This window comes from Puma concolor, chromosome B1 (assembly GCF_028749965.1).
Source record: "Puma concolor isolate L17-30 chromosome B1, mPumCon1.1.hap2, whole genome shotgun sequence".
NCBI classification, from domain to species: Eukaryota; Metazoa; Chordata; class Mammalia; order Carnivora; family Felidae; genus Puma; species Puma concolor.
Window position 1 is genome coordinate 46,153,891 of NC_141670.1, and position 22,418 is coordinate 46,176,308.

Sequence of the window (22,418 nt, forward strand, 5' to 3'; positions counted from 1 at the left end):
ACAATACTGAGTTGCGGGAAAGAGAAAGATTATTCTGAGCCTGTCATTTTCTATTTCAATTCTTTATGTTAACTCTAGAGATCTCTGATTTAAAAAACTACAGCCCTTGGTTTATGTGATTCTATGAAATCTAAAACATGGGAGGAAACGTGCTTTGATCTTAAATGAAAGCTGTCTAGACTGTTGGCCTTTGCTCATTATTTTTCATCCATCCTTAATGGGATTTCTGCTATTTTCCTTTCTGTTTCTCTTATCAGAAAGCAGATCAGTGTGTTTAGAAAAAGTTGGGAAATCTGTGTCTGGTAAGGATTCTATTCAATGATAAGATTAAACACACTTTTGCCATCCATAACTTTTTCAGATTTCTTAGACTGCTAAAATAAAACTGCTCTAGATAAGTAGAGAATTTAGTGAAATAAATAAATGTTAAGTGTAGGTAAACAGTGCTGTCTACTTGACATTTATCAAGGAGGATTTGGAGATTCAATAGCTACATTTCCTTTATGATCAGTTTTTAAAGTTGAGGAAGTCTTATTTCCACCAATTTAAGCATGTGGACTGATACTTTTGAAAGAGAAATACATCCTATCATCTTAATTGTTGCAGCTTAGGATAATCAGAAGAAAAACAACTAGTTCTTACCGCAACTCGCCTCAGATCCTCCCACTTAAGTGCAGATCCAGAAACAAAAGTCGTATAGGCCATGTAGCACTTAAATAATGTTTCTAATTCCAAGGAAGGAGGAACCCTGGGCAAAGAATATAGTACCAAAGATGTAAGATGATGACTGACTTTGGTTTAGAGTTCATGGTATTTATTTAGTGGCTTTAACAGAACTCCTAATCCCCTGTAGGAAAACATCCATCCTCTATTACTAATCCATGTGGTTAGGTGATACTAACATCTGGCCTTATTTCTGAGTGCTGAAGAATAAGAACAAACCAGTCATATAACAACAGGAGAAGAGTTTCTGAGAAAAAGGCACAAATCAATAACGTGGCCTTTCCAGAACTTAAGGAGATACAAAATATTAACTGAATAGGGTTGTGATAGTGGATATGGAGTGGCAGAGACACAATTAGTATTTCTTTAGGAGACAAAATTGATGATATTGATGCAAGTATACGTAAGGCTTAAGGGAGAGGAGCAGCAAAAACAATGCCTTGCTTTCTGTTTTTAGGAACTGCACTGATAAGGTCCAATTTGCTGAGACAGAAAGTGCCGTGTTCTTTCCTTCTTTTATGTATTCACCTTGTTAGCTGGAGAGAGAGATATAAGATCATGAGTTTGTTTTTTAAAATGTTAAGTCTGAGGGGCCTTTGAAGCTCTGGGATGGAGATATTCAGTAAGCAATTTAGTTGTGTGAATATGGAGCCACAGAGAATGTCTGGTGGAGGATATGAATTGCAGAGTCATCAAAAATTATAGGTAATGGGAAAAATTCTAGATGAGTGCTTCCAACATTTTGCACCATTTAAAAAATCTCACATTTCTGTTTTAGGGGCACCTGGGTGGCTCAGTCAGTTGAGCATCCACCTTCGGCTCAGGTCATGATGTCTTGGTTGGCGGGTTCGAGCCCCACGTCGGGCTCTGTGCTGACAGCTCAGAGCATGGAGCCTGCTTCAGACTCTGTCTCCCTCTCTCTCTGCCCCACCCCCACTCGTTCTTGGTCTCTCTCTCTCTCTCCCAAAAAGAAATAAACATTAAAATAAATTTTAAAAAATTTCATTCGTTCTCTTGACAAGTACCTATAATAACCTACATTAGTCCATACAACAGTAAATACATCTAATGATTTCCTTTTTGTCTCAACTGGATTATAATTATTAGCCTCTTATCACTAATTTTAGCCCGGTTTTTGACTATTTTTTAAAATAAGGATTCAAGTAACATACAAATTACCGAAAAGACAGGCAGGCAATTACACTGAAATAGAACTGTTGGCTGTCCCTCAATGTAGCACCATGAAGGAGTTCAAAATGCTGGTTGGTCATCTCATACAGGGGAGCCCAAAGTTGTATTGGACTGGACATGCCACAATGTACAAGGTACAAAGTGTTGAACTATAAAATGTGTGAAGGTGGAAATGGCGGAAGTGATCCTGTATATGATCCTGTACAAGATCAAAATGCCCTTTCCAATCTGCCTGACTTATTTGGTGGTGTGTGGATAACTGATAAACCATTTGAACAAAATAAAGAAGTTAGTTCCTTACACTTTACACAAAATGAATTCCAGAGAGCTTACATACACAATATTTCAATATGGAAACATAGAAACGCTAGAGAAATATTTGCTTAATTCTAGAACAGAGAGGCCAAAGAGTGTCAGAAAAGCCAGATGCCACAATGAAAGAGTCGATGGGTTATAGTACATGTAAATCAAATGCTTCTGCGTGCACACACACAGGCAAAGAGAGAAAAATATTTACAACAAATGACACAAAAAGGCTAATATCAAAATACATTAAGACCGCTGAGAAGTCAGTAAAGCAGCAGATAACCGTCCTCATAGAAAAGCAGATATGAGAAATGAAGACAAATTTCTTCATTCATCAAAAAAGGAGAGTCAAATGGTCAAAACATACAAAAATTGTTCAATCTCACTGGGAACCAAAATTGTAAAATAAAACGATAAGAAACCATTTTGCCTACTTAAAAACCTTTTCATATTAAGTATGCATTTTCTAGGGGGTTCACAAAATAGTTGACTTGGACTCTACTTGTGGAAATGTAAGTTTCACAGAATAAAAACATCATTAAAAACAATCCTTTCTGCATCTATTTGAACTCACATTTCCAATTCTGATAATTAACAGAACAGCAATTAAAAAGAATGCCAGACTTGTGCACAAAATCACAGTCATATAAGAGTAAATGATAGGAAATCTCTTTAACAACGTTAGTACATATACAGATAAACATCAGGCAAGATATATTCCAAAATATTCTCTGAGGTTAACTCTGGTCGTAAGATTGCCTTTTCTTCTCTTTTTGCTTATTATTATTTCCTAATTTTCCTGTGAATATTGCGAGGGTAATTTTTTTCCATTAAAAAAATGCACACATATTTCAAGGATTAATTTAGAGCCCGTGAATAGTACAGATAAACTTACTCTCCCAGAAAAACAATCTCAATGTTGATTTGCCCTGACTTATGGCGGAGAAAATTCCGTAGGAAAGCTGTCACACTGTCAACCGTAATGTTCCCACAGACCACGATGAACCTAGGGGGCAAGAATATGTGAGGTGGATCATCTGAGAAACAGAAGTATCTTCCTGTCAAGACGCAGAGCTAAATTTAGCTTAAATTTAGCTTTAAATCAATCTGGTATTTGAATTACCCAGAGTTTTAAAATAGAAACATTGAAGACTGCATCTCCAATAGAGAAAAGAAACATCAGATTTCTATGGTCCCTAGTTCATTCCATGTTGGGTATGAATCCAAACATTTGAATAACATGTAGGTTTTCAGGAATACAATAATAACTATTATAACTGTGACATTTTTCATAGTTATTATAACTTATAATGGACTTGCACATGTGTTACTTCACTTGATTTCTTTCACTTGACTCCTGATTAGCTGATCTAGTCTTTTTCAAAGGAACAAAAGAGGCTCAAAATACTTCACTGATTTTCTCATAGTCAATACTATGGCAGAGGTGGCAGTACATTCTGGATTATTTTGGTTTATCTTCCACACTGAAAATTATCTAGTAGCTACTAAAAAGTGAGTCCAATGGGCTCAACTTTTATTGTGAAAAATAGCTATCAACCTTCTTAGGTAATGCACTTAAATAAGCTATTTTTCCCTCCATTACTCTTTTAAGGAAACTAAAAGCATACATGTAGCCTAACCTAACCTTAAGATTTCCAGACCTTTTGGGCTAATTTGGCATGTGTCCCGCATCGCTTTCTTGTGATGAACTGCGTAAGACTTTGGTTTATCTAGTTCATTTCCATGTTTTCAATATTTATTTTTCACTCATTTTATTGTTGTTATTATTATTATTATTTTATTTTTATTTTTTTTACTTTCCTCTTCAGACTCCTAAGTCAATCTTGGTTTTCATCCAATTGTGCTAAGAGACCACTCCAAGGGAGTTTACCTCCACTGGACCTCTTTCCTCTACAGCAAATAGAGACTAAAAAAGAGTTGCTTCCAATTTAAGATCTCCAATACATTCCCTCCTTCTCGGATGTGAAAACCATAGTGGATACTGAAATAACACATCACAGAGAAATATGATAAAAAACAACTCCAACTCCATTTTCCTCCCAAAACAGGTGGCTGTGACATGGACAAAACAGGTGATCTATGAAGTGTTGTAGAAGACGTGGAAATTTCTCTTCACTCCAGCAAACCTCTGCCTGTGAATGAGCCCCCCATATGGTGTTAGTGGAATTTTGGCTGAGACCACAGAGTCGAAGTAATTATTTTAAATTTGAACTGCGGCTTTAATTTGATCCATTATGTGAAATTAGCCGTAAGTTAACCACATGATTAAAACGAACAGAACAGTAATAGATGTTAAGAGCACAGTGATGAGGGATGCAGAAATATTGCCACACTTAATATTTGATAGGGAATGATAATATTATCTGTCATTTTAGTTGTTTTACTGCTCTTACCAGCATCTACATAGTTGTTTTTATCAAGTACCAAATATCATCTTATGGTATTTATTTTAGCACAACCCTCTTCAGTAAATGAAGGACCTTGCCAATATATTCACTTTAGGCCAAGCAACGGGCATTTTTAAAGAGATATGTGACTAGTAGAATTTCTCAAACTGCAGAAATTATGCTTGAAAGCTACTTACTTCTTCCCTTTGACCACCTCATAGGGACTGGTGTATTTCCTCTTGTTAGCAAAAATTTCCACCATTTCAGGGACATAGTTCGCAAATAGGATCTAAAATGATCAGCAAATAAAATCTTAGATTTCATTTTTTTATTGTTTATTTGTTTTTGAGAAAGAGAGAGAGAGAGAGAGAGAGAGAGAGAGCGCACGAGCAGGGCAGGGAGAGAGGGAGTCACAGAATCTGAAGCAGGCTCCAGGCTCTGAGCTGTCAGCATAGAGCCCAATGAGGGGCTCGAACCCATGAACTGTGTGAGGTCATGACCTGAGCTGAAGTTGGATGCTTAATGGACTGAGCCACCCGGGCACCCCCAGATCTCATTGTTTTCAAGGACATTCTAAAACTCTGAGATTATAAAAGAGGAAGAAGGTGCATAAAACTTTCTCTTATCTGTGAACTGTATTTCAAAAGGCAGGCCGTTTTTCTTCCTTGACCTTTGGATTTGGTTTAAATCAAATAAAATGCTTTGCAGCATTCCAAATTATGAAAGCAAAGACAAGTGGTAAGGCACCCTTCCTGTCCCTTTTGTCCTCTAGTCACAACTAACTGTACTTCTGCCTCTTCTGACGTGATACTATGTGAGGCTTAGAAAAAAAATAAAACGTGGGACAGAGAGAGGTTTAGGGGAAATGACTGAAATGAGGGGATGTAATAATATGGACAGGGGAGTATCAGAAAGGTGGAGGGGAGAACTCCGTTACCGGTTTTTAAGGAGCTGAAGTTAAAGTAACTAAAAGAGGTTTCCTTTGTCCATGATACACTCTTGAACCAAGCACAGATGTTCACATATCTGAAGTAAAATGCTAGCTCAGAGAGAGTTACTCATTTGGCTCATTCAAATCAAATCTCAAATGCCCTTCCTCATTGGAAGAAAGACTTTAGTCTGATGGGCAAGAGGTAAAGGAATATAGGATTGCTCAATTCAATGCAGACTAATAAATAAAGTCTGCTCTCCTTTGTCTGCCATCCTCATCTTTGGCAATCATGCAATTGAATCACGTGCTCCAGAGGATGCAGTTTGGAAAACATGGGATCTAAGTATCTTTCCGTTTTCATTTCACACTTGCTCTGAATAATGCAACATTCACTCTCAAACCTGTATTGCTTTATTTATCACCACTAACTACATGTGTCGGGTTAATGTAGCTATATTCAAAGATATTAAAAATATTCTTCACCAAACTCCCCAGGGTGAAAAACATGATGAAGGTCCGTCCTAGGGATGTCTTGGCTACCACATCTCCAAAGCCAACAGTTGACGTTGTTGCCATGACCAGGTAAATAGATTCAAAATATGATATGTTCTGTGAATTTCTACCTTTGAGCCAGGGATCACCAGAATTTTCCACCTGTTCAAAAAGAGGAGATTCAGGAAAGGTCTCTGAATGGAATCCAACGGAATGTTTGCAAAGAATAGGAAAAACATTGGATTAGTTTCACTTAATTCAATCCAAATGAAGTATTAATGATTCCTAGCCTGTGTTAAAGGGTTTGCAAAGTGTGTGTAGAGATCGTGAAGTCTTGTTTTCTTCACTGCGATTACTGCTGAACTCTGAGGGAGGATGTAGCTTGGGCCCACATTTGGAGAGCTCCCCAGGGGTACTGGCTGCCCATATCTATTTCCTTTCATTTGGGCAAATCACTGCATTCTACAGCCATGAGACTCAGATAAGCCAGGTTCTGAAATCGAGCAATTATTATTTATTCTTATTTACCAGTAGCTCAGGGTTATTATTGAAAAGGAAGCACTTACATGAGCACTTCACTTCAATGTGCTTAAGAGAATGAAGGCTAGTGTCTAAGAAAAAGCAAACAAATTTCCACATTATTCCCCACCGCCACTCCCTGCCAAAAAAAAAAAAATTTTTTTTCAGTGATTAAAAAAAAACTCTGAAGAATATTTCCTCTGATTTCTCCCTAAGTCTTCACATTTTAAGAAAATTAAACTCATTAGATTACCTTTTTATATTAAAATGAGTAACTTAGGCAATGGCACTATGTATTTATGGTATATATAAACTTATAAATATACGATATGTCATATATTATTATATATTATAAATGACAATTATATAATGTATACAACTTTCCTTTCTTTTTCCATTTTTTGACATTTTTTCCCAAATATCTTACATATTTCTTGGATGTTTCCCATTTCTATTTAGAGCAAAAATGTTAAGATGTTAGAGATGCCTGGAAAAGTAGGTTTTTTGTTTTGTTGTTAAGAACTGAAATAGAGGGGCGCCTGGGTGGCTCAGTTGGTTGAGCATCCGACTTTGGCTCAGGTCATGATCTCACAGTCCGGGAGTCTCAGCCCCATGTCGGGCTCTGTGCTGACAGCTCAGAGCCTGGAGCCTGTTTCAGATTCTGTGTCTCCCTCTCTCTCTCCTCCCCTGCTCATGCTGTGTCTCTCTCTTCTCAAAAATAAATAAACGTTAAAAAAATTCTAAAAAAAAAAAAAAAAAAAAGAACTGAAATAGAAATTAGAAATAACATAGTTCGCTCAGGTATTTGACCACTTTTTAAAAGTGACCTTTTCTTAAGTTTGAGGAGTAGGTTAAGAGTATGGACTCCTTATAATACCCTATTCCAAAATAAGAAAGGGATCATACATGTACACTTAACTCCCAAAGCTGGCAGAGGGTTTTGTTGCAAAGTCTAGTAATCTGCTTCCACTAACTTCTGGAGTCTTCACTGTTGTCTGAGACTAGTACATTCTAAGAAAACCAGTTTAAAACATACAGATTATGTCATATATATTCCCTCAGGATTAAAAGAGTTGCCTGAGACAGTTTTAAGCTGAAACCCCATAGTGTCTGTTAACAGCATCATAGCACAGGGATTAGATCGTATCCTGGTACAACCTGTTGTATAAACTAAAACTAAGTTTATTGCAACCTGGAATTCTCCCTCACAATAAATTAAGTAACAGTTTTAAGGTTCAGCTCACTCTCTTTGGGGGTATTTAGTGTTTCAAACCTCTTCCCTCCCTCCCTCCCAGCACTCTCTAAGAGTTGGTGGCCTGCTGCTGGCCCCCTTGTCCACTCTACTCTTCCTCCAAAACCATGTGAGCAGAGACCCAGATGGGAGATAAGATAAAGTTAAGGTAAAGGATTTTGGACCAATGTTAAGATACTGAGTTATCATCTATTTTTAACTTCATATTTCAGAACTGAAATTTTATGTTTCAAGCTTGACATTGTTCAACTTCAGATAAGAAATGCTATGGAGGACGCTAGGGGGATCCCCCCTCTCCTCTTACCTTGCCATCACTCACACAAGTTATGTTATCTTTACATGGTACATGTGTGCCCTAGTCTGTAGCCATAATTCCTTTGGCTATGCCTTTGCACTGTTTTTAATTCATTCAATAATCCCCACCATTACTTTATATCATGGTTTCCTCATTCCTGAGTTCCTAGTTTTGATTCATCTCGTATATGGCTGGATTTTACCATCAAGGTACTTATTTTTTAAGTTTATTTATTTTTATTTTGAGAGAGAGCTCATGCACATACAAGCAGGAGAGGGGCAGAGGGGGGTAGAGAGCGAGAATCCCAAGCAGGCTCCACATTGCCAGTGCAGAGCCCAACGTGGGGCTCAATCACACGAACTGCAAGATCATGGCCTGAGCTGAAACCAAGAGTCAGACACTTGATCAACTGAGCCACCCAGGCACCCCTCGAGATATGCTTTTAAAAGGGACTCCTGGGTGCTATTTTCTCTTGAATATTTAAAATGACAGGATAGCTTATACTTTCACACCAACTTTGCAGACCCTACTCTATCACCTTCTGGTATCAATAGACGTTGACAAATCCAAGGTGAGTTTCATTTCTCCCCCTTTTATAGACTTTGCTTGGTTCTGCTTGGATTCTCTCCTTATCCTTGAAAATCAGTAAACTGCTCCATAATATGGTTGGAATAAATAATTTGTGTCATTTTTCCTGGTATGATAGGGAAAGATAGGATTCAGTAGGCAGAAAGGGAGAGGCTAGGGCTTGACGGTCCCTGGGAGCGAGCAAACCACATATTTGAAAAGAATGCTAGGAACATCTACCCATGAGAAAAACTACCTCGGAAAAAACTCTCCTGGGCCTGACCATGAGGAAAACTCTCTCAGACACAAAGTTTTCCTTACGAATGTAACAAGCACCACCTACTCCTGCCCCAGGTTCCCCTCAGGAATAAACAAGTCTGCATTTATAGTTATCAGACCAATAAAAAAAAAAAAAAAGAACCTAAAAAGAAACAAAGGGAAAAAAGAAAAAGGAATGGGCCAAAACCCTATAAAATAAAGTCCCTTGCCTATCATCTGGAGCATTCACTTTCATGTGCCCCTTACCTTCAAAGAGAGCTTTTGTACTACCCTTGCTTCCACTATTCTTACTTTTTAATAAAAACTTTTGCCTGCTGCTCATTTTATTCTGTGTTCTCCTCTTCATTCTTCGAAGTGGCAAGACAAGGTTCCCTGGGTATTGAGCTAAAGAATCCTGCAACACTGGGACATGATATACCCTTTAACCCACAGATTTAAGGGGTGCCTTGGTGGCTCTGTTGGTTAAGCATCCAATCTCAGTTCAGGTCATATCTCACAGTTTGTGAGTTTGAGCCCTGCATCCGGCTGTGGGCTCGGAGTCTGGAGCCTGCTTCGGGGGCTCTGTCTCCCTCTCTCTGTTCCTCCCCCACTCACGCTCTGTCTCTGTCTCTCTCAAATATAAACATTAATTTTTTTTAACCCACAGATTCAAGACTTTATTTTGGTGGCTTCTTCTGGTGTCACCTGTCTTGTCCTTTGCTCTAGGAACACTAATTTTAGAGTATGTTCAGTTGACATTGCTGGAATGCCTTTGTTCTTTTCCATGTCACATTGCTGCAATCCTGTCCACTATGTTCCTGAGCATGTTTGTGTCACGTTTGATTACATTTTGGTTTCCTCTAATGTCATTTTCAGCTCTGTAATACTTTTTCCTCTGATATCATTCTTCTTTTTCTCTGATATCATTCAGCCTGTTTTCCAACTCCTGCTACGGTTTAATAGTCTTTTATTTAAAACCTTATGTATTTTGTTTGAATTAGTACTTTTAGTTTTTAAGCCCTTTTATTTGCATTTTTTCTCAAATATGGATTTTTTTTCTTCTCCGTTTCCTTGGACAAATTATCTTGTAATTATTGTTCTTTTAAGTGTTATATTAAATAACTGTTGTTATGCTGATGTCTCTCTTTTCTCCACTATACCCCCTTGTTATTTTTGGCAGAATTTAAGCATAGGCCCCTTCTTGATTACTTCTGGTTAACACTCACCTTTTGAGGGTATCAAATTTAAAAAAAAAAAATTTTTAATGTTTATTTATTTTTGGAGGAGAGAGAGACAGAGTGTGAGTGGGGGAGGGGTAGAGACAGAGGGAGACACAGAATCTGAAGCAGGCTCCAGGCTCTGAGCTGTCCGCACAGAGCCTGACATGGGGCTCGAACTCACAAACCACGAGATCATACCTGAGCCGAAGTCGGATGCTTAACCGAGTGAGCCACCCAGATGCCCTGAGGGTATCAACTTTTAGGTGAAGGCCAGTAGTTATATGTGCAGCTGGTGAGTTGGGACAATTATAGTTTTTATTTTGGTTTGTCATTTCAAATATCCTCCCAAGCAAATCTGCCATTTTCTACGTTCTGGGATATAGCTCTTCTAGGCTTTCAACATTCCAGACATTGGGGTGACTCACAGTGGATCCCCTTAAGTCACAAGCCATCTGGTTGCTTCTTCTTTCTCTGCATACATCCTTGCTGGAGGTCTCCTCACCTGGGTGACTAGCAAGGTTCACATGCTTAGAAGGGTTAAGCAAGAGACTTTGATTCAAGTGAGCCTGGCTGTGTCCAACTCAAGAGCACATGCTGTTAACAGAGAGCATCAAGTCTACAGCTAGGACTGGTAGTGGCCTTGAGAGACCAGATTGCCAAACTTTGTATTTTCCCAAAGAATCCAGAAATCTGGGATTTTATGTGAGTTCTCTATAAAAGTTAGAAAGCAATAAAAAATTAGAGCAGAAAATACAAACATAATTAGGTCAAAGAAAATAGGTCTATAGGCCACATTCAGCCTAAGAGCCCTTCATGGGGAACTGCTATTGATGACAAAAAAGCTTCTCCTCGAGCACTGTTGCCTACCATTCTGTGATGGCCAGCAGGTCTCCAGAAAGACACTGATGATTGCTGCTCCCATGGCGGGCCCATGCACCCAGGTGCAACCCTCTAGATCCAGGGATCCACTCGTACTACTGTGATCTTCTTTCAAGGAAATTTCTCTCCTGCTTGAGGATGGAGGAGGGATGTAGCTGGTTTCAGATCTCTTGAAGGCTCAGATCATGGTTTGCATTTGGTGTTTGACATTTTTCTTGATCAGCTGAAGATGGTAACTTTAAAATTCTTTTTCCGTTTTACCATTAATGCTTTAATTAATTTTGAGAGGACTCAAGTGAAAAAGACTCCTGCTGTGCTTTTTGTTTTGTTTCCTTTTCTCAAAGACCTTTGCTTGCAACATCCTATTTCAATTTCTGCATTTTCAATGACTGCTCAACTGTCCTCAAGCAATGAAGTCCAAGAGTTTATTCCTTATTGCTGAAATCCATTTATTATAATTCTGATTATGTGGGATAAGAACGAGCCTTGGGGCACCTGGGATGCCTGTGTGGCTCAGTTGGTTAAGCATCCAACTTCAGCTCAGGTCATGATCTCACAGCCCGTGAGTTCTAGGCCCGCATCAGGCTCTGTACTGATGGCTCAGAGCCTGGAGCCTACTTGGGATTCTGTTTCTCTCTCTGCCCCTCCCCCACTCAAGCTGTCTCTCTCTCTCTCTCTCAAAAATAAATAAGTTTTTAAAACATTAAAAAAAAATGAGCCTCTCCTACAGGCAAAGGAGGCAGCTATATATGCAGATGGATTTCGGGAGAACTGAGAAAGCCCTAAAGCTCCCCTTTGTAACCTAGCAATTTGTCTCCCACAACTCTCCTAGTTCCTAAGTGTGACAGTTTCTCACTGCTTTCATTTCTTTGACTTTTTTTTTAAATGCTGAGACTCCTATGAAGATACAACAATAAGGTTCACCTACTGCTTATAATTTTGAAGTGTAAGCTTATTAGATCCTTTCTTAAGATCAAGTTTTGAATGTTGAAGGAAGGAACATAGATACCTTGAGTGTAGGAAACACGTATTTGTGGAGAATATGGGAGTGCAGAAGACCAAGAAAGGGGAGGTAAAAACATAAACTGCACACTGGTTACAGTGAAAGAGACAGGAGTTCAGAAGGTCTGCCTGCAATTTTTTAAAGAAAAGATGTTCATGCTGACCAGAAACACTTGAGTTTGAGGAAATGCTTACCAGATGAATGAATCCTGCAGCAGTGAACCAGGTACTGAGGACTATTGATAACAGTTTGGAAAACTTCACTGAACTGCTAGAGGAAGAAAGACAAAAAGTTGTTGGGTTCAGACAGATTCCAGAACAACACAAGTCCTCTAAAATCCGACTATTCTAAGTGTGGTTCATGGGCCAGAAGCAATGGTACGCTTACCTGGGAGCATTATTAGAAATGCAGGATCCCAGGCCCCACCCCTGATCTACAGATCTGCATTGTTGTAGGGATCCTCTGTTTGATTCATATGCACATTAGAGTCTGAGATGCCCAGTTCTGAACATACCCAGTCACACACGCTTGTTCAAAAATTTTACACTTTGCTATGCTATCCACCAGCCTGATATTATATTGCTTTTACAAATATATATGTATCATCATAAACTAAATTTAATAGATTGCCACATTGTCTAAAGTAACAGTGCAAAGTGCAGTGTCCTGGGAATCCAGAGAATGGGTCTGCAAAATGGAATTTTGAGTAGATCACAGAAATGTCTCGCTAAACTCATACCAGGCTCTTTCAGTGAAGAGGATTGGACAAGCTCCTATGTCCTAAGTAAAGTTCTAGAGTTTAGCTGAAATCTCTGTGGTTTTCAGGTAGGGTTACCTGTTACACAAGAACAGCCCTTTCTAATCCCAACTGCTCCATGATGCACAAACGCCTAGCAGCGAAATCACCTGGCCTATAAAATTTGATGTTTCTGGGGAGAACATAGAAGCATGAAGATTTTCAGTGGGTAACATTAAACCAAACTGCATAACACTTTAGAAATATTGCTGCTCAAAGGTAGTTTGCAATTTTTTTTTGAGACATTTAGGCAGCTCTATTTTTGTAAGCGATTTCATTGCTGCTACTGGGTGCCTCATGGTCAGAAAAACTGTCTCACATTCCCAGATAGAAGAGACGTGATTCATGATAGCAAGTACATAGAACCAAAACCTTTGGATTGCTTTTATTTTAATTTTTTTTTGGGGGGAGGAGGCAGAATTAAAGTCTAAATGGACTTACACAATGTAGCTCTACAAAACAGACTCAAATGATTGTCAACTTCCTAGTCAGCATGTGATATGAATACAACAGGAGTAAGGGGATGAATAATATCTTGGGAGCTAAGGGATTTCATGGGGTTTACACTGAAATTCCGATGCAAAAGGAACTGAAGGTTCAGTTTACATTTTTAATTCCTAATCCAAACTAGCAAGCAAGCAGGACTTACAGCAGGGCTAGCATTTACCTGGTTCTGATGGCTTGGAGAATTTGCAAGATTTGAGGGAGCTCTAGCAGCCGCAAAGCTCTTAAGAACCTTAAACCTACAAAGCAATCAAAAGGACAAATCTGCCAAAAGAAGAGGGTCACTTCCGGAAGTAGTCAGGGTTGTAACACAATCGGGACTACTTACCTTCTTTCTATCTCTGAGATGCTCACATACAATGTAAGGCCACGGGTTTAAGGGCATGAGCTCTAGTTCAGATCCTGGCCCTGACGCTTAACAGCTTTTGTAATCTAAAGCAATTCCCTTCATGTCTCTAGTTCCTCATCTACAAAATGGGAATTAAAAGTACCTAGCCCATAGGGCTGTTGAACTAATCATAGAAAGCATGTGGGAGCAGGCCTCGCATATAATAAGCACTACTCACATTTCACCCTATAGAATTCCTCTTTAGAACAGACAGTAAATTAGTTATTAACCACTTAAACTCCTGATTATAGAATCTCTATGGTCTGTTCCTCAGCTTTCCCATGATATTTTACTTTATGTAGTTTGATAATTACAACAGCAAGGAATATTTGATAGGTAATAAATAATAATATAAAATTCCATAAAAACTGATAGAAGCCACCTAATGTCCATGCACTGCCCATAAAGACAAAGTAAGCAGTTAGATAGATATCTAACATGTCACAGCCTGTCTGGATATGATGATTTATTGCTTTGAGAGACCAGTGGAGACTTTTCATCTCTTCCAGTCCCCGTGGGATTCTAGCATATAGGTGCCTCAGGGGGATGGGGGGTTTGGACCTTGTCTCTCAGGCAGTGGATGAATCAGTCCACAAACAATAAATAACCAGTGTCACCTACTGTGCATCAGGTACGTTACCAGGTACTGAGGTTTAAAAAAATAACAGGTTTTGAAAATATATTACAAAATCATATAATCATGGTGAAAAATGGTCTTAAATGGCATTTAGGTCATTTAAAAAATGGAAATGAAGGATACTTATGAGTGAAAGTGGAAGACTTAAATTTATTTATTTTTGAGAGACTACACCTAATTCCAACAACGCACTTACCTAGCCAGTTACTCTTCAAATAATAAGAAATAAAGGTTGGTGGAATAGTAAAGATGTCTACAATTGAATTCATCTCCAACCAAAACTTGATCTTGTCATCCGCTGCCACAAACTATGAAATGGAAACAAAAGACTCCATATTCTGTTACCCTCGAGAATTTAAAAATGAACATACCAGTGGCTTTATCAACTCATCTCACTCAACTGAAGCTTTGATCTCAATCTATTACATACCTATACATATACACGCATGTGTATTCAGATAGCTATATACTTGAATATATATTAGTATAGACATGTAGATAAATATGTATTTATATAAAGACTGTACCTTCAGGGGCACCTGGGTGGCTCAGTCGGTTAAGCATGACTCTTGGGTTTCGGCTTAGGTCATGATCTCTTAGCCCGCATCTGGCTCTGAGATGACAGCATGGAGCCTGCCTGGGATTCTCACTCTCCCTCTTTCTGCCCCTCCCCTTCTCAGTCTCTCTCCCTCTCTCTCAAAATAAATAAATAAACTCAATTTTTTTTTTTTTACAAAGAACTTCCTTTAATGGGTGTGCAGTAAATGAACATGAACCCATTTTACTCACCAGATCTTAACACTTACACATCAGAATAAACACTTTGAACCTATTGATGCTCTTAGAGCTTTCTGATATATAGAATTTTATAATGCCTCCTTTAAAAAATTTTTTTTACCGTTTATTTATTTTTGAGACAGAGAAAGCATGAACGGGGGAGGGTCGGAGAGAGGGAGACACAGAATCTGAAACAGGCTCCAGGCTCTGAGCTGTCAGCACAGAGCCTGACGCGGGGCTTGAACTCACTGACTGTGAGATCATGACCTGAGCCGAAGTCGGCCGCTTAACCGACTGAGCCACCCAGGCGCTCCTAAAATTTTTTTAACATGTATTCATTTTTGAGAGACAGAGACAGAGTGTGAGTGGAGGATGGGCAGAGAGAGAGGGAGACACTGAATCTGAAGCAGGCTCCAGGCTCCAAAGCTGTCAGCACAGAGCCTGATGCGGGGTTTGAACTCATGAACGGCAAGATGATGACATGAGCTGAAGTCAGACGCTTAACCAACTGAGCCACCCAGGTGCCTCTAAAGCCTCCTACTTGTGAACAAAGATACATGATTTAGAATGGCCCTTAATGGAAAAAGTACAACTATCTAGAAGTTTGGCTGGCCAAGACCTGTGTCTATGAGCTTCCCTATTTGGATTAAGAAAGCAAGCAGATATAGAGGGATAAATTACTATAAAAAGATTTTGATGGTCAGTGTGGTCAGAGTTAAGTTTTGAAGGAAGGCCATAAAAATACAGATATATGTGTGTGTGTGTATATATGTGTATATATATATATATATATACACATATATACACACACACACACAGTTTTGAAGGAAGTTTTGAAGGAAGGTCATAAAAATACAGATATGTGTGTGTGTGTGTATATATATGTGTGTGTGTGTGTGTGTGTGTGTATATATATGTATATATATATATACACACACACACATATACACACACACACACACACACACATATATATATATAGTCTCCCATAAACATGTGATGGATAAATACATTGAAATCTAGACCTATGATGGATCCTCAATAAATGCCTATGGAATGATAGAACCATTTAATAGATGAGTGTAACAAAAATGAAACAAAGGTATTAAAGTATTTTATACAATTATATGGCACATGTCCCATCAGTGGAATCGGTTGAGCCAATGACATTTCAGAGGCTGTTCCTCAGGTTTCCTAGCTTGTGATTATTAGTAAAGTTTTCTCAGTGGTAGGTTGGGAAGCCAATAAGGAGGACAGTGTGACAGGGTATCCAAAGGAATCATTTTCATTTGCACCAGAAGTTTTGGCCTAGATACAGTGTTAAGTGCAAGGGAGAGTTTTCATGTCTCTTTATACATTGGACAGGTTAGGGCACACACCCTCTAGCTGTAGAGCCTGAAAACAGAGGCAGATCGTACAACTAAGGCACATAAAGACCTCTTTACGTTGCACCTGTGGTGTTCATTTGTTTCCTCCCACTTTCCATAGATACTTACTCTCAACCCAAAATAGAAACTAAAGAACACACTGAAAGTCAAATCAATAGGGATGGTTTTGTCTTGGTATGAAGAACAGCTTCCAACAGGGCTGGAAAAGAAATAAGAACCATTTATACAGATGTACATTTTAAAAGTTTTACTATAGAAGACCAAATAAAGAGTAGGCAATGTTCTATTTATTCACCATGAATGGTTAATCCAAGACACTTACGTTCACATTTTAAGGAAATTACTTTTCCCTTGGGAGGAAAGGTATGCACAAACAAAACCACAGGACTGCATGTGGAGCTGAAAATAACAGGACAATTACGTGTTCGTCCTTTCATAGAGTTTATTGGTTCTATTTCTGTTTTATCGATGAGGATTCAGATGCACAGAGATTATGTGGCTCTTCTTGGTTTGCAAAACTATCTGCCCAGCCAGGACATTTTGACATCTGTGCCCTTCTCATACAGACCTACACTAAGTCAAATGGACTGATATGAACCCAAATGTAAAGAAAATTTCCTAAAAGGTCAGTAAGGAGTTCACAAAGCAAAGACTACTAGTTTCCCTAGCATTTCCAAAATTGCCTGACTTCTGTGGCCCCATAATACCAATTTTACTTCAGCTAGAAATCCAGTGTAATTCCCAGCTGATCGGCGTGGAGCTCAGATTAGATTAGGCTGTGTCCAAGAAACCATCCTAACCTAGGTATAGAAGATGAGAATGGCTTCAGAGAGGAGCAGACAATAACTTGCTCCTTTATCCCAGGTGAGATCTAGCATGTTCCTTCTTCAAACCCATCCAAAGTTGTTTGAAACCTATGACAAACCCTGAAACAACTATAAATATTCTGTTTCAACACTTAAGGATTCCAAAGACACAGAACACCCTCAGGAGTGGTCCAAGGGTGGAGACCACAGCTGGAGGCTTCTAGTCTCAGAGACTCTAAAATAGATGTGTATACAGCACCACAGCCCGTAGCAATGCGCAATGCAGGGAAACTCATGCATTTTCTGGTGAAACTAGATTTAGTGCTTCATGGGGGGAACACTCACCTCTTTTTTTTATGAGTTTATATGTGTGTATGCCTGAAAGCATATTAAACATTACTCCCGGCAGAAAATTCCAAATTACCTGGCAACCTAATGACACAGAAGACAAGGATGACTGGGGATTTTACTCACTCAGAAGAGTTGATGAAATAGATTATGAGAGACCCAATGCTTAGTACAAATACAAGGATCATCTGGAAAAACAAAAAAAAAACAAGGACCAAATAATTTTATTGATATATAGATGAATAAATAAACCAACAAAATTGTGTTTACTCTTTTAACCTTGCCTATATATGCAGCCATTTTTCACACATTCATTTATGTTAGCATGCATGCATGCATGAATTCATTCATTCATTCTTTCACCCAAGAGAAACTGATTGGACCTTTACTAGGTCTTCAATAAATGACACACACTCACTCATTTTACTTATGTAATTTTCAGTCCTATATACTTTAGAATAAAGTTTGTCCCTCCTACCGCTCATAAAGCTTTCTGATCTCAAGAAGTCCCATCGTTTATTCATTTCTTCACTCATCAAACATTTATTAAGTGCTTTAAATGTGTCAGGCACTTTATTACATGCTGGAAATGAGGGCTATTGGGCATAAACTCTGGACTTGAAATGTCTGTGATACTGGAGAAGAAACAGTCCCAACATGTCCATGTAAAAGGATAGTCAGGATTTTGACAGGAGGGAATGTGCTGTAAATGAGGAAAAGAATATGAGTGAGTTTAACATGCGAATGTGCCTGGTTTATGGAAGAAGCAGAGCTGGTGGAATGTTATCAGAAGTTTTCCCATTCCAAACCCTCAAGGCATTTGGATGAAACCTTTTGCAGCCTCCATGACTTTTCAGGTCAACTTTAGGTAACCAAACATTCCTCCAGTCATTTATAGTTTTCCAGCCTTTTTTTTTTTTTTTTTTATGTTCAGTCCAGTATATTATTAGTAATACTAATAGTAAAACTGAATTTTAGTTACAATTAAAGCTTTACTCCCTTCCAGCTCAGGTGTTCCTTGGGCAGGTTACCTGTACTGGGAAAAAGGTCAGTCTCCTCCCTATTAACCCTTTTTGAGTTTTTGTTTCTAGTTGCACACTGACTAAGCCACCTCCAGCCTCTCCAGAATTGTAGGTCAAGGTTAGAGAATGAACAGAAAAGGGAGATCAGAGAAGGAAATGCTGGACTTGACTGCTGTTAGATCACTATGCTCTCACCCTGGGGGTCTGGGAAGGGGAGGTGTTTAATATTTACTTGCATGGGCTATTCCATTGCTCTTTGGAGATACCAATTCAATTCATATTCAAATTAGGCAAATATTTCTTTTTTTTTAGTACCTATCATGACCCAAATACCATTCTGGTGATTGGGAACTATCAGTGAACAACATGTACAAAGATCCCTGCCTTTTTGGATCTTAGCGTCTAGAAAATACAAAGATGACTACGGGGCGCCTGGGTGGCTTAGTCGGTTGAGCATCCGACTTCGGCTCAGGTCATGATCTTGTGGTCTGTGAGTTCAAGCCCCATGTCAGGCTCTGTGCTGACAGCTCGGAGCCTGGAGCCTGCTTCTGATTCTGTGTCTCCCTCTCTCTGCCCCTCCCCCACTCATGCTCTGTCTCTGAAATAAACAAACATTAAAAGAAAAGATGACTAATCTGTAACTTACATGGTATGTTAGAAGTTACATACTAAGAAAATAAAGGGGATCAGAAATGCAAGGGGAAAGGGCAGAAGGGTTGCAGTCTGGATAATATTTAATCACTAAGGGTCCCCTTTGTGATTCCCTTAAATTGGGTGGAAGCATGTTCTTGAACTGGTTGCTCACAATTCTTTTCTCAGTACATCTCACATGCCTTTATTTTGCTGGAATTCCTACCCCTCCAGATGCCTAGTTGAGCAGGCAAGAGAAGACTCTCACATGTGACCCCTATCTGGCAGGTGGAACAGCTCAACCATTCTTTGTCCCAACAAATAGTAAAAGGACAGACTATCTTCAGTGTGACAACTTCTCCTCCGTAGAGCAGCTAGCCCAACAACAGCGCCTCTCCACAAACGAACCAGATGTCAGTCCTCTGTGTCCTCAGAGTTCCCAGAGATGCAGACTGAAAATTCTTAGTGGTTCCTCTTAAGCCTTTCCTTAGGCTTGATGTGAGAGGGAAGCACTCCCATACCTCTGCAACAACAGAACTTGTTCCAAAAATCCTCTGCTATTTCCAACTTACCTTAACTTTTTAAAGTTTTTATACTGTTTTCAGGTGTACAATATCTTGATTCAACACTTCCATACATCACCTGGTGCTCATCACAAGTGTCCTCCTTAATCCCCGTCACCTATTTTACCCATGTCCCTACCTATCTCCCCTGTGGTAAACATCAGTTTGTTCTCTATAGTTAAAAGTTTGTGGGGCGCCTGGGTGACTCAATAGGTTAAACATCTGACTCTTGATTTGGGCTCAGGTCATGATCTCACAGTTTGTGAGCTTAAGCCCTGTGTTGGGCTCTGCACTGACAGTGCGGAGCCTGATTGGGTTTCCCTCTCTTCTCTCTCTTTGCCCCTCTCCCCATTTGTGCTCGCTGTCTTTCTCTCTCTAAGATAAATACAGACGCTTTATTAAAAAAATTTTTTGTTTTTTGGTTTGACTCCCTTTTTTCCTTTGCTCATCTATTTTGTTTCTTAAATTCCACGAGTGAAATCATACCGTGTCTTTCTCTGACTGATCATGCTTAACATAATACCCTCTAGTTCCATCCACGTTGTTTCAAATGGCAAGATTTCAGTCTTTTTTATGGCTGACAAGTATTCCATTGTGTATATATATACAATACACCCTCTTTATCCATTCATCAGTCAATGGGCACTTGGGCTGCTTCCATAATTTGACTATGGTAGATAATGCTGCTATAAACATCAGGTTGCATATATCCCTTTGAATTAGTATTCTTTGGGTAAATACCTAGTAGCGCAATTGCTAAATCATAGGGCAGTTCTATTTTCAACTTTCTGAGGAAACTCCATATTGTTTTCCAGAGTGGCTGCTCCAGTTTGCACTCCCACCAACAGTGCAGGAGGGTTCCCCTTTCTCCACACCCTTGCCAACACCTGTTGTTTCCTGTGTTGTTGATTTTGGCCATTCTGACAGGTGTGAGGTGATATTTCTTTACAGTTTTGATTTGTATTTCCCTGATCATGAGTGATGTTGAGCATCTTTTAATGTGTCTCTTGGTCATCTGGATGTCTTCTTTGGGAAAATGTCTATTCATGTCTTCTACACATTTTAATTCGATTATTTGTTTTTTGGGTGTTGAGTTTTATAAATTCCTTAAATCATTTACCATGATCAAAGGAGATTTATTCCAGGGGCACCTGGGTGGCTCAGTCGGTTAAGCATCTGACTCTGGCTCAGGTCATGATCTCACGGTTCGTGAGTTCAAGCCCCAAGTCCGGCTCTGTGCTGACAGCTCAGAGCCTGGAGCCTGCTTGGGATTCTGTGTCTCCCTCTCTCTCTCTGCCCCTCCCCAGCTTGTGGTCTGTCTGTCTCTCTCTGTCTCTCAAAAATAAATAAACATTAAAAAAAAATTAAAAACAAGAGGGATTTATTCCAGGGTTGCAAGGGTGGTTCAATATTTACAAATCGATCAACATGATACACCACATTAATAAAAGAAGGGATAAGAACCATATGATCATTTCAATAGATGCAGAAAAAGCATCTGACAAAGTACAACATCCGTTCAACCCTCAACAAATTAGGTTTAGAGGGAATATGCCCCAACACAATAAAGGCCAAATATGAAAAACCCACAGTTAATATCATCCTTAGTGGGAAAAACTGAAAGCTTTTCTTCTACAGTCAGGAATAAGACAGAGATGTCTACTCTCACCACTGTTATTTAAAATAGTACTGGAAGTCCTAGCAATCAGACAACAAAAAGAAATAAAAGGTATCCATCCAAATAGGCAAGAAAGAGGTCAAACTTTCACTATTTATAGATAACATGATATTCTATATAAAAAACCCAAAAGATGCCACCAAAAATCTGCCAGAACTGACACATACATGAATTCAGTGAAATCACAGAATTCAAAATCAACATACAAAAATCTATTGCATTTCTATACACCAATAGCGAAACAGCAGAAAGAGAAATTAATGAACCAATAAGAATTTCAATTTCACCCAAAACAATAAAATACCTAAGAATAAACCTAACCAGAGGTGAAAGACCTGTACTGAGTAAAACTATAAAACACTAATGAAAGAAATTAAAGACAACACAAAGAAATGGAAAAAGATTCCATGCTCATGGATTGGAAGAATAAATATTATTAAAATGTCTATACTACCCAAAGAAATCTACACATTTAATGGAATCTCTATCAAAAGAGCAACAGCATTTTTCGCAGAAATGAACAATCCTCAAATTTGTGTGGAACCAAAAAAGACCCCCAAATAACCAAAGAAGCCTTGAAAAAGGAAAGCAAAGCTGGAGACATCACAATTCCAGACTTCAAGTTATATTACAAAGTTGTAGTGATCAAAACAGTATGGTACGGACACAAAAGTACACACAGAGATCAATGGAACAGAACAGAAAACCCAGCAATGAACCCACAACTGTGTGGCCAATTAACCTCCTACAAAGCAGGAAAAAATATCCAATGGAAAAAGAGTCTCTTCAACAAATGATGTTGGGAAAACTGGACGGCAACATGCAAAGGAATGAAAC

At 38.9% G+C, this 22,418-nt stretch overlaps 1 protein-coding gene across 1 annotated transcript in view; it reads right to left on the reverse strand.

Annotated features, from left to right (window-relative positions):
- Positions 1-22,418, reverse strand: part of KCNU1 (potassium calcium-activated channel subfamily U member 1) — a 149,109-nt gene that overhangs the window by 109,797 nt on the left and 16,894 nt on the right. Inside the window, exons 3-11 of the mRNA XM_086703723.1 lie at positions 17,815-17,876; positions 16,643-16,733; positions 14,566-14,677; positions 13,508-13,583; positions 12,239-12,314; positions 6,043-6,213; positions 4,826-4,917; positions 3,116-3,226; positions 643-748 (exon numbers count right to left, since the gene is read on the reverse strand). Of these exons, the coding sequence (XP_086559849.1) occupies positions 643-748; positions 3,116-3,226; positions 4,826-4,917; positions 6,043-6,213; positions 12,239-12,314; positions 13,508-13,583; positions 14,566-14,677; positions 16,643-16,733; positions 17,815-17,876 (897 nt within the window). The remainder of the gene's footprint in view (positions 1-642; positions 749-3,115; positions 3,227-4,825; positions 4,918-6,042; positions 6,214-12,238; positions 12,315-13,507; positions 13,584-14,565; positions 14,678-16,642; positions 16,734-17,814; positions 17,877-22,418) is intronic.